Genomic DNA, 15,205 nt, shown 5'->3' with positions numbered 1-15,205 from the left:
TTTTTTTGTCTTCCAGAGAACACATTACAAACACACATGAATAAATGTTACTTCACCAGAATTAAATACAAAAAACAGAGGAAACGTTTAATATGGAAACAGGTGATTAACACCTTTAACATGTTTTGGTAATCTCAAAGAAAGTAAACAAATTAATACCAGGGGTTTTTGTCACTATTGTACTGTAACGTTGGCCTGCTTGTTGGAGCTCAAAATATAGTCTTTAATCACTCTTCCTTTGAAACGCTCAAAAACAGTCAGTGACCAGGTCTCAAATCTTCTCTCTGCTGAGGGCGGTGTGATGGCGAACCCCGGTCCGGCACCCTGTCATGTAGATCAACGCTGGGTCCTCTGGCATTCCTTTGGTGAATCCTGGGCACTGCCACTGCAACAGCTTGGGTTACAGCTCAGAAAACTTGGTGCAAATGTGTCTTCCACACACACACACACACACACGCAATTTCTTCTCCTCCAAACAAGCTAATCGGAGGTAACTAGCCACCGCACACCATGTGGTTATTTCACTCATGTAGTAATTTCAGAGTGAAAACAGCCCCAAACACGGCTTTCTCTCCTGGGTTTTTCTCCCCAGAGTTACCCTCAAATATAACACCCCCAGCTCTTAACTTAATAAACAATAATAATTTTAACAAATTATGTAAACTGTTAACCAGCACTTCGTGCCTCTCTGTTTTCCTACCTGCCTCGCTCTCTCCCGGAAACTCCCCCCATTCCGAGGATTAGGAGCCCATCTACAATTAGCCAATAGCGCTGATTGGCTAATACCTAACTGGCGCCTTATCCACCCAAAAATGGGGAAAAAAAAAAAAAAAAACCAACACTTCACCAAATGAAAACCCTCTTCATATTAGTACAAAACTATTCTGTATCAATAATAATTAAAACAAACACACAATACAGCAACATGTGAACAAATGTAGCAATAGTCATCCCCAGCACAGCCTTTTCACACCCTTACCATCAGACAGACACTACAAGAGTGTTAAAGCCAGAACTTCAAGGCTGAAAAAGAGTTTTTACCCACAGGCCATCAGGCTTGTGAACGACACCCTCTGAGCCCTGGGAGGTGTCAGCTACCCCCCATCCTTCCTACATACATACACAACGCCAGTAACATCAGCGACCACAGACTACCTCTGCATACCTTGCGCACACAAATACACATCCCCTTTCAACTGCAAATAGACCAATCTACCTCTGCAGGACTTTGCACATGTACGACTTCCATGTTTACATTGCGCACTGCACACTTTATATACGTATATAACGTCGTTTCTTGGATTTTTTTGCACTAATAGTAATTTTTTAAATGTATGATTTTGCACTAATAGTTTTTGTAAATTTGTGATTTATGCCTTGTGTTTTTCTTTCCTTATGTCCTTACAATTTATGTCATAGGCTGCTGAGAGGATTCACAGAGTAAGAATTTCATGGTATGGTGTAACAAACCGTTTACTGTACATATGACAAACTCTTGAATCCTCAATCTCCTGAACCTTTTCTCAGTTGTGGGATCTCACTTGAGACTATCCCCCTCCTCACATCCTCAAACCTCCCTCGCTTTGCTCTTCAAAGTCCTGTCCTTCATCGTTCCCCAGCCTCATTCCATAATGACCGCCTGCCTTGTCCCTTGACAATGATTTTGGATCCTCGCCTCTGTTCAGTTCGGCGATCGACCGACCATTTGTCCGTCCCACTAGAACAAGTCTGATCCCTTAATATTGAAAATAATGATCCTGTACTTGGGTCCAGCCTCTTCTGTGTCCTCTGCTCACCATGACAGTAGTAACATTTATCTCTTTCTGTGTCTCTCCCTTATAAATACCGTAGTTACATTTATTATCATTATTATAATTACATAGTAATATTATCACTGTACTGTTGTATTAAATATGTTTTATTGTATCCAAAAGTGTCTCTAATGTTTCTATGAAAGGTACACGATATACTATACACTAAGACAAACATTTGACAAACTCACATTAGATACCCATCATACCTAACTGTTCCGACATAAAGATAGACTGAGGAACGGAATTCGGACTGCCTATAGTTCATAGGAGGCCTTTCAGTGAAAGTCAAGGCCTAATGACACACCAGAAAAACAGTTCAGCTTCATTCCCAAACAGATATTGGTAAAGCAACAAAGCGATTACTATATCTTCTTAAAGTGTTTTCCAATAATACTGAAATATTATAAATAATACTGAAAACATGTTATTTTAAACAGCGAAACATAAGGTACAGAACGAGTGTTTATTCCTTGCATTCAACATTCTAAGAAAAATAAGATACATTTCTGAAAATCACAAAAATGAGAACAATATAAGGCAGAGAGCAAGTATCAAGTTTATTCAGCATAAACACTATTTTACATTTTATCAAATACAAAATACTTCTGTAATGCTCTATAGCTGTTGAGAACACAGTGCGAAAAAAATACAAGCTTTGTGGAGTTGGTGGAGAGGATTGTGAAAAGTCTGGTTTGGAATACTTTTCCTTAATAAATCAGACTAATCTTCCACTTCTTCATCTGGGCAGCAGTAATATTCCACAAAGCAGATCTGCCCGTCATCATTTCTCACCAAGTACTGCAGGGACAGGAAACCCTGGTTATCTGTCCGTACGGACACCTTGCAGGACAGAGACAATGCCTTAGTGGACGGCTTCAAGAGGGACATCTTGTACCTGTAGGGTTGTATATGGTCAGCCAGACAATGAAAAACAACATTTGAGGTTACACTTCTATTTACAATAGCATAGCTGTACGACTGTTTTGTCTGCTGACCTGTTTGTCTGGGTCTTTGTGCACTGAAATAGCTCCATCATGTCAGAGTCCTTCGGATAGTCATAGTGAGCGCTCCCCGAGTTTCCAAATGTAGATAGCCTGCACAAACATTGGCCACTTTATTTGAATGCTCATGTTTACAAGCAAAGACAATATCATTAACCAGGTTTTAAAAAAAAAAAGCATTAAAAAGACAAATGACTAGGTTGCGGCTAGCAGCTAGTCCACTTCAGTGTTACATGTGGGTTAGCTGCCAGGCACAACCTAATCATTAGTCTTTTTAATGCTTTTTTTCATACTGTAGTGACGTTAATAAGTAAGTGACCAGCAGCAGTTACTGTATTTTTTCTTTAAACAAAAAGAGCAGAGTGATTTATTGAAAATATCACCGTAAAGAGCTAAACTTTTATCTTAAAAATTAAAAAATAAAAAACTATAAGGGCAGTAGAGTTACAAAAGTGATTCGCTCTGATGCCTCAGATCTCGTGGGCTGCGGGTTCGGATATAGGTTAAAATCCGGCTCAGTCTCTGGATGGTTTGCATGTTTTCTCAGTGTTTGCCAATGTTTCCTCCAGGTACTCCAGTTTCTTCCAGTCTACAGATATTTACACTCAAATTTATTAATTTAGCAGATGCTTCTCTCCCAAGCAGCACAGTGCAATGATTAGGTCAGATGTAGGAGGCACCTTTACTAAAGGATATTTACAATGCCAGAGTAATCAGTTCACTCGAAACACGTTTGGATTGTGGAAGGAAACAGGGGCACTTAAAGGAAACTCGCATAAGCATGAAGGAACACATACGCACTCCTCACAGACTGAAACAGGGGTCAAATCTCTGTTCAGTCACACAGCCCAGAAACTCTGTTCTGAAGACATGGAGTCACCCATTCAGCTGAAACACATATTGCGCTTAGCATGGGAAAGCCCTGTGTTGGACTCTTGTCCTGGCCAGAGTGTATCCTGCCTCTATGCTTCTGAGGAAAGGGTCTTGACCACTGAAACACTTAATGAAATTAAGACAATGAAAAAAATCTGTATATGAGCGAATGAATGAATGAATGAATGAATAGGCGATATTATGCAGAGTAATGTGTTAAAAAGATCAGGCTTCACCTGAAATACGGCTGGCTAGGGGACATGGTGATTTGTAGTATCTCACTGGTCATGTCCAACTCAGAAAAGGCTTCTCTCAGGCTGTCAGACTGTAGAATCACTTTGTTGATGACATTGGTGCTGCAGAACTCAAAGTCAATGGGCTCCTCAGGCTCCTGGGTGTTGATCTTGCAAACGGTAACCACTCCCCCCTCTTCCAGGAACAGAGTCAGTGGATAGCCGTAGCCACTGTAGCACATCCGCAGGGCAGTTGCAACCCCTAAGCAAACACGTCGGGAAGACAAGTTAATCAATCCTAACACAGGACAAATAACAGAAAGCAGACATAAATCAATGCTGAAAGTTAAATTTCATATCAAGTATTATACAGAAAAAGCTCACACAGCAACCAGTTTAATGGATGCTAAAGAAAAACTATTTCAAAACAAGAAAATACTTTCCTATATTTTACTTTTATTTTTTCAACTTGCAGTGCCAGATTTCCTTATGTGGATTTTATTGAATCATTACATTGGTTACTGAAGTATGTGGCATGAATAAATATTTGTACCCTTTATTACCTGCGATTATGGTCGATCACAACGGTCTAAAACACTAACTGAAATGTGAGTTTTCCACAAGCCCAAGAATTGCTTCCAAAAGTAGGGGGCATGGTGGCACAGCAAGTAGCGCTGCTGTCTCCCAGTGCCTGGATGGCATGAGAGTACGTGGGTTCGATTCCTGTTCAGTCTGTGTGAAGTTTGTATGTTCTCCCTGTGTCTGTGTAGGTTTTCTCTGGGTGCTCTGGTTTCCTCCCACAGTCCAAAGACATGCTGTTCAGGTTCACCCATAGTGTGTGAGTGACAGAGAAAGTGTGTTCCACTGATGTATGGATGAGTGACCCAGTGTAAGTAATGTATCTAGCAGTGTAAGTCACCCTGGTGAATAAGGTGTGTGAGCTCATAACACTACATAGACTTCACTGGAAGTTGCTTTGGAGAAAAGCATGTGCTAAATAAATAAATGTAAAAGTTCTCATGAATTGAAGTGACAACAGGGTTACTAGCTGCAGGTGCCATAATGGTTAGGGCTGTTGCTTTGGAATCTGAAAACCCTGGGTTGGAATATCTGACTGTATAAATTGCTGCAAGATGGACAAATGTTCCAGATAAACAGACAGATGCAGAAGACAAAAAAAGAGAGACCTGGTACAGTGCTTGCTCCAAATATGGTGAGACAATCCAGGAGGACAGTCAGGTTGACCTGAAAATTTACTGAATCTTCGTGAATGGTGAACTCCTGGAATATTTCTGCCTGGGCGGGGGGAGGGAATCTTGCATGACACAGACGCACACAGAATATGCTTTATGATCCAGAATTATCTCTAAGAGCCACAGTTGGCTGCCCACGGGCGCGACCTGTATGAAGGCGTTGGCCTGCACACACTTGGAGTTCTCCACGGTGACCTTGAGTCCGTTGGCCGTGGCGTTGAAGAACGCGTGCTCCTTGAAGGCGATCGCCTTCAGGATGTTGGACAGGTTGCGCACGTTGTCCAGACTGGCCGCGAGCACATAGTGCTCATCGCGCACGTGCGACTGCGTGGACAGCGGCATCCTTCAACGCTGCTGCGGCATCGCGCGCGCGCGCGCACACACACACACAGACAACAACAGACTCAGAGATACAACCACGAACACCGGGACTGTTACAAAAAAGGGACACTCATAATTATCTGAGATGTACGTCGCTTTGGACAAAAAGCGTCTGCTAAATAAATGAATAAGTCATGTAAATGTATATAAATCAATGTATCTGGACACGCTGTGTAGACTAGTACAAACTTACACACACATTTTTCCCACACTTCTCCAGATTCATACCAAACTACTAAGCACTGGGATAACATATCAACTATATATATATATATATATATATATAACAAAAATAAGAAATAATTATTAAATGACGCAATTTACTCACTGTAGACATAAATTAGACACGAAACATATTTGGTAATATCGCTGAAAGGGCTCGAGCGTCTCAGCCAAAGAAAGGCGCCACAAGCGCGCGCAGGACAAAGTACTTCCGGGTGCCGCTCTTGTCAAAATAAAAGTCTTGCGTCGTTCCGCCACCACGTAGGCTCTTCCATTCGATTATGCAGTGATAATATCCCCATTACAAGAAACGTAGCTTGCTAGACGCTTAAGTTTGTTATCACGTTTGCATCTTTGTACCGACCTAACTATGTGTTTTACAAACCTTGCGTTAAGTCGCCTTGCACAACAACGGCGTCCTGTTTTTATTCATGTTACTTTGAGCGAGTGTTCACGGAGCAGGTTTTTAGGATACACAGGCAGGCGTCTTAACATACGGATGTAGACTTGAAAGCAAAACAAAAAAAAAAAAAATCAGCGCAAGTGAAATAATTCGTACTAAAATGCAGTTTTACCAACTTGATGGTACCACGGCTGATTCACCGCATCATATACAGTCCATAGCGGCGTGTGCTACTAAGGGCCCATAGAAAATTCAGCCACACCACTAGATGGCGCGCTATGTGCATCGCATGGGGGAACCTGCGCGCTGCTGCGCTGCTCCACCACCAGAATGGAGAGCAAGAGACAAAGTTACAGCACCTGAGTTAAAAATGAGCATTTTACTTCTACAGTGTAAAGAGTTTCACTTGGCGTGACTGCATTTGGTTCTGAAACACATCAGCTTACCAGGACACTGCCTACCCTGTTAGTAAAATATGAAAACGTAGTTAAGCTGTGAAGAACACACCTGTTTGACGCCCTATTTCCGGTCACAGCTTTCTTGGTCGGTGTAAAAAAAACTGCAACATTCACGCTGTCTTTCTCTAACATACACGTTTTATTAATGACATACAGCTTTTGGATCTATAGAGAATATTCAGCAGCTCCGAAGTTTACGAGGTTTCCGTCCAAACCAGCGGAATTATTTCCAGCAACACACGTAATAGTTCAGCGTTAGGCCTACATGTGTTCATTTTACTTTTCGGAAAATAAATGTTGCTATAATTTCAGGGAAAAAAATAATTAAAGTAACCTCCGATTGCTGAGAAAATGTTGTATTAGCAGATATGTATTTGGTGTGATTCACGTTGAATTTTACTTCAACAGGATACACGTTGGGGACGTGAACTCATAAATTTTTGGTTGGAGCTAACAAAAATAATTGTATGCATTCTTGTCTGTTTATTATTTTAAAAAAATAATTTGTAGAACACCAGAATAAATTCAGAATTTAGGTTAAATATGCTTTTCAGGTAGTAGACTGTTAATGTGCACAAACTAATTTAGACATTATACAATTCTGTCAGTATAAAAATGAGCCTTTTCCCTAACTGCTCCTGAAATGTACATGAAATGCACACTGAACACCAAGGTCTGATTTACTTTTAAGAAATTTGAGATATGCCATGGCTACAGGCAATGCAGACATCAGCTGCGGTTCTGTGTTCATATCTGAGATACCAAGGATGACTGTGGCATAATCCCTAGGAACAAACTATTTATAATAACTGTGTCTAATGCTGGTCAGGCTGTATGGGAAAAACAGTAAAAAAAGGAATGTCTTGTATTCGTTGATTTATAAACAAGTGAATGCTAACATTTTCTCATTTACCATTATTATTCAGAGACTGAACAGTGACAGGAATGGATTATAAAGCAACTGTCCATGTATTTAAAGGCCTTTACAAGAATCGGCCTTTAAAAAGGAATCAGAATGCAGCAATAAGCAAATACACACACACATTATCTGAAACCACTTATCCCATACAGGGTCACGGGGAGCCAGAGCCTAACCCGGTAACAAAGGGTGTAAGGCTGGAGGGGGAGGGGACACACCCAGGACGGGACACCAGTCCATCGCAAGGCACCCCAAGCAGGACTCAAACCCCAGACCCACCGGAGAGCAGGACGTGGGCCAACCCACTGCACCACCGCGCCCCCTGCAATGAGCAAATAAAATAATGTAAATACCAAACAATATTGAATATCAGGTAACTAATTTAAACCAGAGCCACCTTTTCTCTTCAGAACAGCTTTGGTCTTTCTTGGAATGCTATTGCACAAGTCCCTTGCAGTTTGCATTGGGATACCCAATCTATTTTTGAGATATAAAGCCTTTAGTTCTTTTAGAGAAGTGAAAATCTACTCTCCCGATGGTTCAGCAAGATTTTAATGACTGGATGCCATGGAAGGCATACAACTTCATCTTTGCATCTGCTGAAATGACTCTTTAATCCATTTTGAAGTATATACAAAGGTATCCGTATCTTGCAATAATGGAACACCACAAAGAGTTACAGTGAGTACCGCAGGGTGCACCTCGTCGCCTCAAATGAATTAATATGCCTTAGCTGTTATACTAGTATGCAGAGCAATCATCAGATCCGATTACTCCCATGAGATCGCTGCCCATTCCATTACAAATCCTCCAACAGCTGGCAACAATCAATGTGGGTTAAAAGCATCTGTTGGCATTCTCCAAACCTAAAATCCTCCAGATGGAGAAAAAAAAAAAACAGGGGCAAAAAAGGACTCATCAGATCATATCACTTTGGCACTAATTCAGGTCATATATTTTTGCACGCATGGCCTTACTGGTTTCCAGAATGCTACCATAAATGCCACCTTTCCAAAGTCAACACTTCACAGCTTTTTAGATCACCTTGCTGTACTTTAATTTCTGTGGTTCATATCGATGATTTAATTTTTTTTACTTGTTTTAGAGTTTATTGATTTGAGGTTTTTTAAGGCTATCCTCTTTACTTTGAGGGAAAGCTGGTAATGTAGTGGCTGGAGCTGCTCCTTTGAACTCAAAAATTGCAGGTTCAAATCCCACCTCCAGTTATAATACCATTGAGCAACATACTTACTTTAAATTACTCCAGTAAAATTGCCCAGCTGTATAAATGGGAAAATAATTGTAAATAGCTTAACAAGTCACTCTGGCGAAAAGTGTCATGTAAATGTAGTTTCTGTATTAGTCCTGTTAGCAAACCTTGTCTTGTGGTCTTTTCCAATGTACTTTTTCCTTTGTTTCTTGGAAGCTATCATCATTTTTATACACCGTTTTCTTCACCCTTTTCATTATTTTTGGAATTTTTGTAAGCAATGCACTTAAGGTGTCCATTTTTTGGTTATTTTGGACTCTTTTAGCTGTCACACACTGTTTTAAAATCTCAGTTATTAAGGTACTGATTTGGGTTGAGGCCTACCTTCCTAATCTGTGTAATTAATAAAAAATATTGCATTCTAGGGGGGTGCGGTGGTGCAGTGGGTTGGACCGGGTCCTGCTCTTCAGTGGGTCTGCGGTTTGAGTCCCGCTTGGGGTGCCTTGCGACGGACTGGCGTCCCGTCCTGGGTGTGTCCCCTCCCCCTCTGGCCTTACGCCCTGTGTTACCGGGCAGGCTCCGGTTCCCCGTGACCCCCTATGGGACAAGCGGCTCTGACGATGTGTGTGTGTGTATTGCATTCTATAATGTCTGACTGCCTTTGACCCAAAGGTTGTATGTTCAAATCCCACCTCCACCTGTAGTTTCCTTGAGGAAGGTACTCTTAATATGCTTCAGTAAAATTGCAATCATCATAAGTGACTTTGGAAAAAAAACATCAGCTAAATAAAAGTAACACTTTGCACTTCAAATATCGCTGTCAAGTCTTACTACCTGAACATAACTTCTTCATTAAATCAAAATAGCAAAATAACAGTTAAAGTCTGAATGAATCGTCTGTGGAATTGTCTGAGTTTTATGCACCTACTCATGCGATGAACATCAGCGCATATAGTAGAAACAAACTAGGTTTCCTTAAGAATCACACATCTGCAAGTATCTCTTTCTACTAATGTAATGCACAAATTGTATTTTCGCCGAGATGTACGTCACTTTGGAGAAAAGTGTCTGCTAAATGAATAAATGTAATGTAAATATAAAGTTGTTGCCAGCCGTAGTACTGATGTTGGACTGAACATTTTTATTTCAAACGGATGTTAATCAGTGCAGGTTTTCTGCTTTTTCTGGTAATACCGTGCTTGTTCATTTCAGTCTGCATTAGAGAGCTGAATTTGACAGGTTTTTCACTGCTATGCAAAATGCAGTTTTTTTCTTTTGTTTTCAGTGTCTTTATTGGCCACCCCAAATGGTCTTCATCAAGAATATGGTAGGGTATACTTCACACAGCCTCAGTCTATACTCTTGTGGTATGATGGGTCTCTAAAACCCTTGAGCATACAATCTTGTTCTGTACATAGCAGTAATTTATTCCTCCTTACATAGCTATTCCATGGATGGTGAAATCTGGCACTTCAGACAGTATCTTTCTATTGTATGCTTGTACAGGCAACTTATCTAAAATTAGAAAGCGTACATTTTTTTCTTCTGTTTACACGCAAGCATGGGGTGCAACAACTTGTCTGAAGTTGGGGAGACAAAAATATTAACAATAGTACTCACTAGAGGAATTATACATCAATAATTGGAAGACCACCACCTGCTTTGTTATGCCTATGCTTATAAGCAAACAGGACATTGTCCACATTTTCACAACTTTGAAGTTATGTACAAAGGCAATGTCATGTGGGATTAGTGAAGTTTGCAAAACAAAATGTTTGCATTTGCTAAACCAATGTATGAGGGTAAGTTAAAAAGTGTCTGCAGTAATCTATATTTTAATGGATACTTTCTGACTTACTCTCAAAACCCACAGAACGAACTTTCTAAGGATTAATTGTATTGACATATTTGATAAATTGTAATAAAAGTTCTGCAATAGACAGAATTGGGATGTGTTTTACAGATCTTTTCATGCAAAATATATACAGTAAATCACTGTTTTGATTTCATTGCTAACAGCCATGTGCTTGGTTGGTACATACCGCAAGCCTGCATAGTCCTGTCACCTGTGGGCACCAAACTGCCACAATATGCTATATGAATATGAGCAAAGTCAACGTTTAAGTGCCAAGAATGTTTCCAAGAACAAAGTACCAAGAAGAAGCAAGGAACCAAAAATTCTGATGTTAACTTGATAAACACTCGATTCAGTATTAAATATGGGAAGGAAAATGGTTTCATGTGTTTAGCTTTCTCATTGAAATTCTGCATGTTTTGGCATAAGACATGGTGAATTGTACTGATGGGGGGGGAGTTGCATCTCTACTTGAATGTCTTGGAGAGACATCATTCCTGCCAACACACAGCTTTAGACAAATACTCAAATATGAACGCAGAAGATAATGGTGCTACATGCAGTCCAAAAGACAGCACTCCCAGCAAAACTCAACTTATTCTTCCCTAAATCTTTTGTCTTATTTAAACCGTGTAAAATAAAACTTTAAATGTCTCCAACTTTATTTTATGACTGATCTTTTAAGTATCCTCCTTAAGCACCCATAACCAATGGAGTAGCTGTAGTTATTGCCGTTCAAAGACACCATTGTGTTCAGCAGCCACATGAGGGAATCTCTTGTTTCCCCACTGTGTGACACAAGGGCTCTTTTATCTCTTCTGAAGCGTTTTGATTCATATTCCCGTTATAAAAAGAAATTACATAACCTTTCCCCTAGAACAAGCTTTTTTTTTTTTTTTTTTTTTTGCTCTTCTCCACACAAGCACACCGCATAATGCCCAATTATAATTATCAACAGTTGGTAGAAGATCCAATTTTACAACAGTTTATTCAAACATAAATACATCTTCAATGGCTAACTTTCAAAAACGTAACGTATTATAACGAGACACCATTTTCGCTCATGAATATAAATAAATTCGCAGAGACACCGACTGTCTGAGGCGAGAACTCCTGAAGAACTCTTCAGGACTGTCTTTCCGGCGCCACTTAAATTGTATCATATCATATCACATTACTTCATACCAATTTGTTATCAATATCATATGCGAAAAGTCACCATATTCTGTTTTTTATTTGCAGTAGCTACTGAGTAGGGGACTGTTAATATGCAGGACGCTTGCAAATACGACGCCATTGGACATCTGGAATTACGTGACGAATTCGAGTTTGATTTTGACAGGAATAAGAGCAAAACAGTTCATATATAAAGTTTACGAAATATCTTGCATTCAAATGTAAGTCCGGGTTTTCCATTAATTGTACACATTAGAAGCGTCTCGTCTGAGTGAAGAAGAGCTCTGCTTGGTAAACGGCTCGCTCGCGAAAACTACCATTTCACACTTTTATGATGAGAGGCTCATATGCAGACGCGATGAACAGTAATTTAAGAACGCGGAGCGGTTTGTGTGTAAATGCGCCCGTTTTCAATTAAAGGAGTTGCGTGACGTTCAGTAATGAGTGAATGGAAATGGCCTCAGTGGGCAACAGCAGCAGCCCTCCTCCTCCTCCTCCTCGCTCGCCTCCCCGGGGCGATATCACACGGCCCACAGGGGCTCTGTGAATGAGAGCGAGACCGCAGCCGCCATGCTGGGAGAGCCGAGCTTCTCACGCTGAAGTAGATCCAGCCGCTTCGGTTCCTTATAGAAGAGAGCGGAGCGCGACGCGTTTTGTTTTCAGGTAAAATTTAATTGTGTTGGATTCGCAAGCGTGTGTTCCACCGGAGACACATGCGCTGCAACGATACTAGTTAGCTGTTCCGTAGTAGTTGAAGATACCGAATAAGTGGAGAACAATTGCGGAGCTGGCGCGCGGACGCGCACTTGTTCAAAGTTCGCAAGGCAGGCAGCTGAGCCGAGACCCCGCTTGAGTTCTAACGAGACGAAAAGAACTACGTATTGTTAGTCTTTACAAACGATGCGCTAGTATTTCATTGTGTTTTCAGAAAAGGCGAATGCGGAATGGCATTTTGTAAGCGCGGTGCGGCGGCAACACAACTTTCTCTGCGGACTGGTGTTATAAGAGAAAATTACACTGATTTGTGTAAACTTAAATGTTCCCCCTCCCCTGCCTGGCATAATGCACGAACACCTTTACAGCTTTCTAAGCTTTGAGGCAGCTCGGCATATCCACCTCACGTTTCTGCCGCTTGTCTTGCGATATTTAAAGAAATCTTAACGGCGTTACAAACTAAAGGGCGTCTCGTGCCGCTGTGCGTGCAAACGCACGCTCCTCCGTGCTCGCGCATTGGGGGGGAGGCGCGCGCGCACCCGCGCTCACCTGTATTAGCTTCGACAGTGAAGCAGACTCTCCCCGCGCCCCCTTCTCCTGTTTATAGGTCAATTTAATTTAAATAATTAATGATGTGGAGCGAAACGTAGTTTCGCAGCGTGTAGGATTGTTTTGTGAGTTCTTACCCTCCCCCACTCCCCGTTGCACCATTTCTGTTTCTTAACCACTATTATTGTTCTTGTTTTAACTAGCATATGAGTGACTCATTGTAACTGTATCATTGGATGAATAGGGCAACACTGAAGACTGCAAGTTGCTTTGGAGAAAAGTATCTGCTCAAATGGAAATCTAGATATCGTATGGAAGTTAAATCATCCGATAATGTTTGTGATAAAGAAATTGCAAGTGTTCAGGTGACAGTATTTCAGGTTTGCTATAATTCTCTTGTTTTCCTACCAGCACTTTTTTTGTTGTTCTTATAATTATCCCCATGGATTGCCGAACAGTTTGTCGGAAATGTTTCTTTCATAGGAAGGGGAAGTGCAGTGCATTTCATTGCACAGAAATTCCTCACAACTTTGAAGATTTTAAATGAAATTTTTTTTTTTTTTTTTTTTTTTTTTTTATTCCTAAATGTCAATTTAAGGTCAGGATTGCAAGTGGTGCAGTGTTTTGGGTTTACATTTATTCATTTAGCAGATGCTTTTCTCCAAAGCGATGTATTTTTGCTGAGCTGTACAATTAGTGCACTACATTAAGAGAAAGAGACATGGCTGCAGACATGTGATCTTAAGTAAGCCTAGTTTGTTGCTTTCCGCTTGATGCACTTATATATATTCGTCGCATGAGTAGGTACACAAAACACACGATAGATGAATTCTGATCACCTTCCTTTGTTTTCTTTTTTTTTTTTTTATAAGGTACACAAACATTTACATACAATACAGGAGTAGCGGCTTATCTGGGGATAATCAAAGTTACGGTGCATGAACATTTACACCGTACATGAGCTGGAGAGATCTTGGGCGAAGTGAGTCCGGAAAAGGTGAGCTTTCAGACCCTTCTTGAATGTAGACAGGAGTTTCAGCAGTTCTGAGTGAGAGGGGGAGGTCATTCCACCACAACGGAGCCAGAACCGAGAACCTTCGTGCTTTACTTTTCGTGCGTGGGACCACTAAACGAGCAGAAGTAGACGAGCGAAGGGGTCTGACTGGGGTGTAGCGGTTGATCAAGTCTTTATCAACCGCTTGGGTTGTTGTCCAAAAGTTGTCTAAACTTTGTCCAAAAGTCCCAGATTTGGATCCCACCTTTTGCTGTAGTCTGCTTAACCAAGGCCCTTATCTTGAATGGCTACAGTGGTACCTTGCTGTATAAATGGGTAAACCACTGCATGCTACCTAATGTAATGTTGCAAGTTGCCTTGGCCAAAGTTGTAATTTATGTGAAGGTTAATAGTCAATAATCTTCTAGTCTGGGAGTTGATCCTGCAGTGGTTTGATTACAAGTAAAGTTTCTTAACCACCAGGGTACCTGCTACCCTGCACCAAGAACCTGTTTGTAATCCTGTAGTAATTAGTCAGGTCATTCAGCCTTTGACACAATTACAGCATGGATTCATGCTCTAACACTGTATTTCCCCTGAGGCCTCCAATAAGTAATTAATATGCTTGTCAAATTAGATATAATCCTCCTCGCTAGTTTCACTGGAGGCAGCAGTCGCCAAAATAATCATCGTAACCGAGTTTTATTCATATTTGCTTACATTTGTCAGAATAGTCATAAAAGAATACTTTTTTTCCACGATGAATCCTTTTCGTTCAAACGACCGCTGAGTTTGGTGAGAAAGTTTATCAGAGACAAGGGCACATTGTGTACAGTTATGATGATCCCTTGGGATAATTGTACTTTGATTATTGGCTTAGAGTTCCTCTGCTCTGCAATTTATGTGGTGAGTTAAGTAACAGACAAGTTCCTTTGATGTTGTAAGAGGTAACACTTGTTTGCCCCTCAAGCCACTTCTGTGGATGAGAAATTCAAGTTAAGAAATGATAATTTAGGAGATGTGTGAACAACTGCTACCTGCCCAGTACAGCATTATTTTTTATCCGACTAACTGAATGAAAGTGAAAAGTGGAGTTTTATATAGACTTGTGCTGTTTCTAAACTGTGATAAATGTGTAATGTGCAATTAC

General features: G+C 40.8%; 2 protein-coding genes across 6 annotated transcripts in view; one reads left to right on the top strand and one right to left on the bottom strand.

The window, feature by feature from the left end:
• Nucleotides 1-2,347: 2,347 nt before the first annotated feature.
• On the bottom strand, nt 2,348-5,987 carry rad1 (RAD1 homolog (S. pombe)). Its single transcript, XM_018754662.2, has 6 exons — nt 5,884-5,987; nt 5,322-5,528; nt 5,109-5,217; nt 3,925-4,183; nt 2,810-2,908; nt 2,348-2,709 (listed from the first exon to the last, which is right to left on the bottom strand). The coding sequence occupies exons 2-6, from the start codon at nt 5,514-5,516 to the stop codon at nt 2,535-2,537; spliced, it is 837 nt and encodes a 278-aa protein (XP_018610178.2). The 5' UTR covers nt 5,517-5,528; nt 5,884-5,987; the 3' UTR covers nt 2,348-2,534.
• Nucleotides 5,988-12,169: 6,182 nt separating this feature from the next.
• The window catches only part of sema4d (sema domain, immunoglobulin domain (Ig), transmembrane domain (TM) and short cytoplasmic domain, (semaphorin) 4D), a 46,914-nt gene continuing 43,878 nt past the window's right edge, over nt 12,170-15,205 (top strand). For all 5 annotated transcript variants that reach the window (XM_018754635.2, XM_018754649.2, XM_029253061.1 and 2 more), the window contains exon 1: nt 12,170-12,461. The gene's annotated coding sequence lies outside the window, so the exon portion shown is untranslated. The remainder of the gene's footprint in view (nt 12,462-15,205) is intronic.

This window comes from Scleropages formosus, chromosome 6 (genome assembly GCF_900964775.1).
Source record: "Scleropages formosus chromosome 6, fSclFor1.1, whole genome shotgun sequence".
In the NCBI taxonomy this organism is placed as follows: domain Eukaryota; kingdom Metazoa; phylum Chordata; class Actinopteri; order Osteoglossiformes; family Osteoglossidae; genus Scleropages; species Scleropages formosus.
Note: the sequence above shows the minus strand (reverse complement) of the source record. Positions and strands in the feature narration are given on the sequence as shown.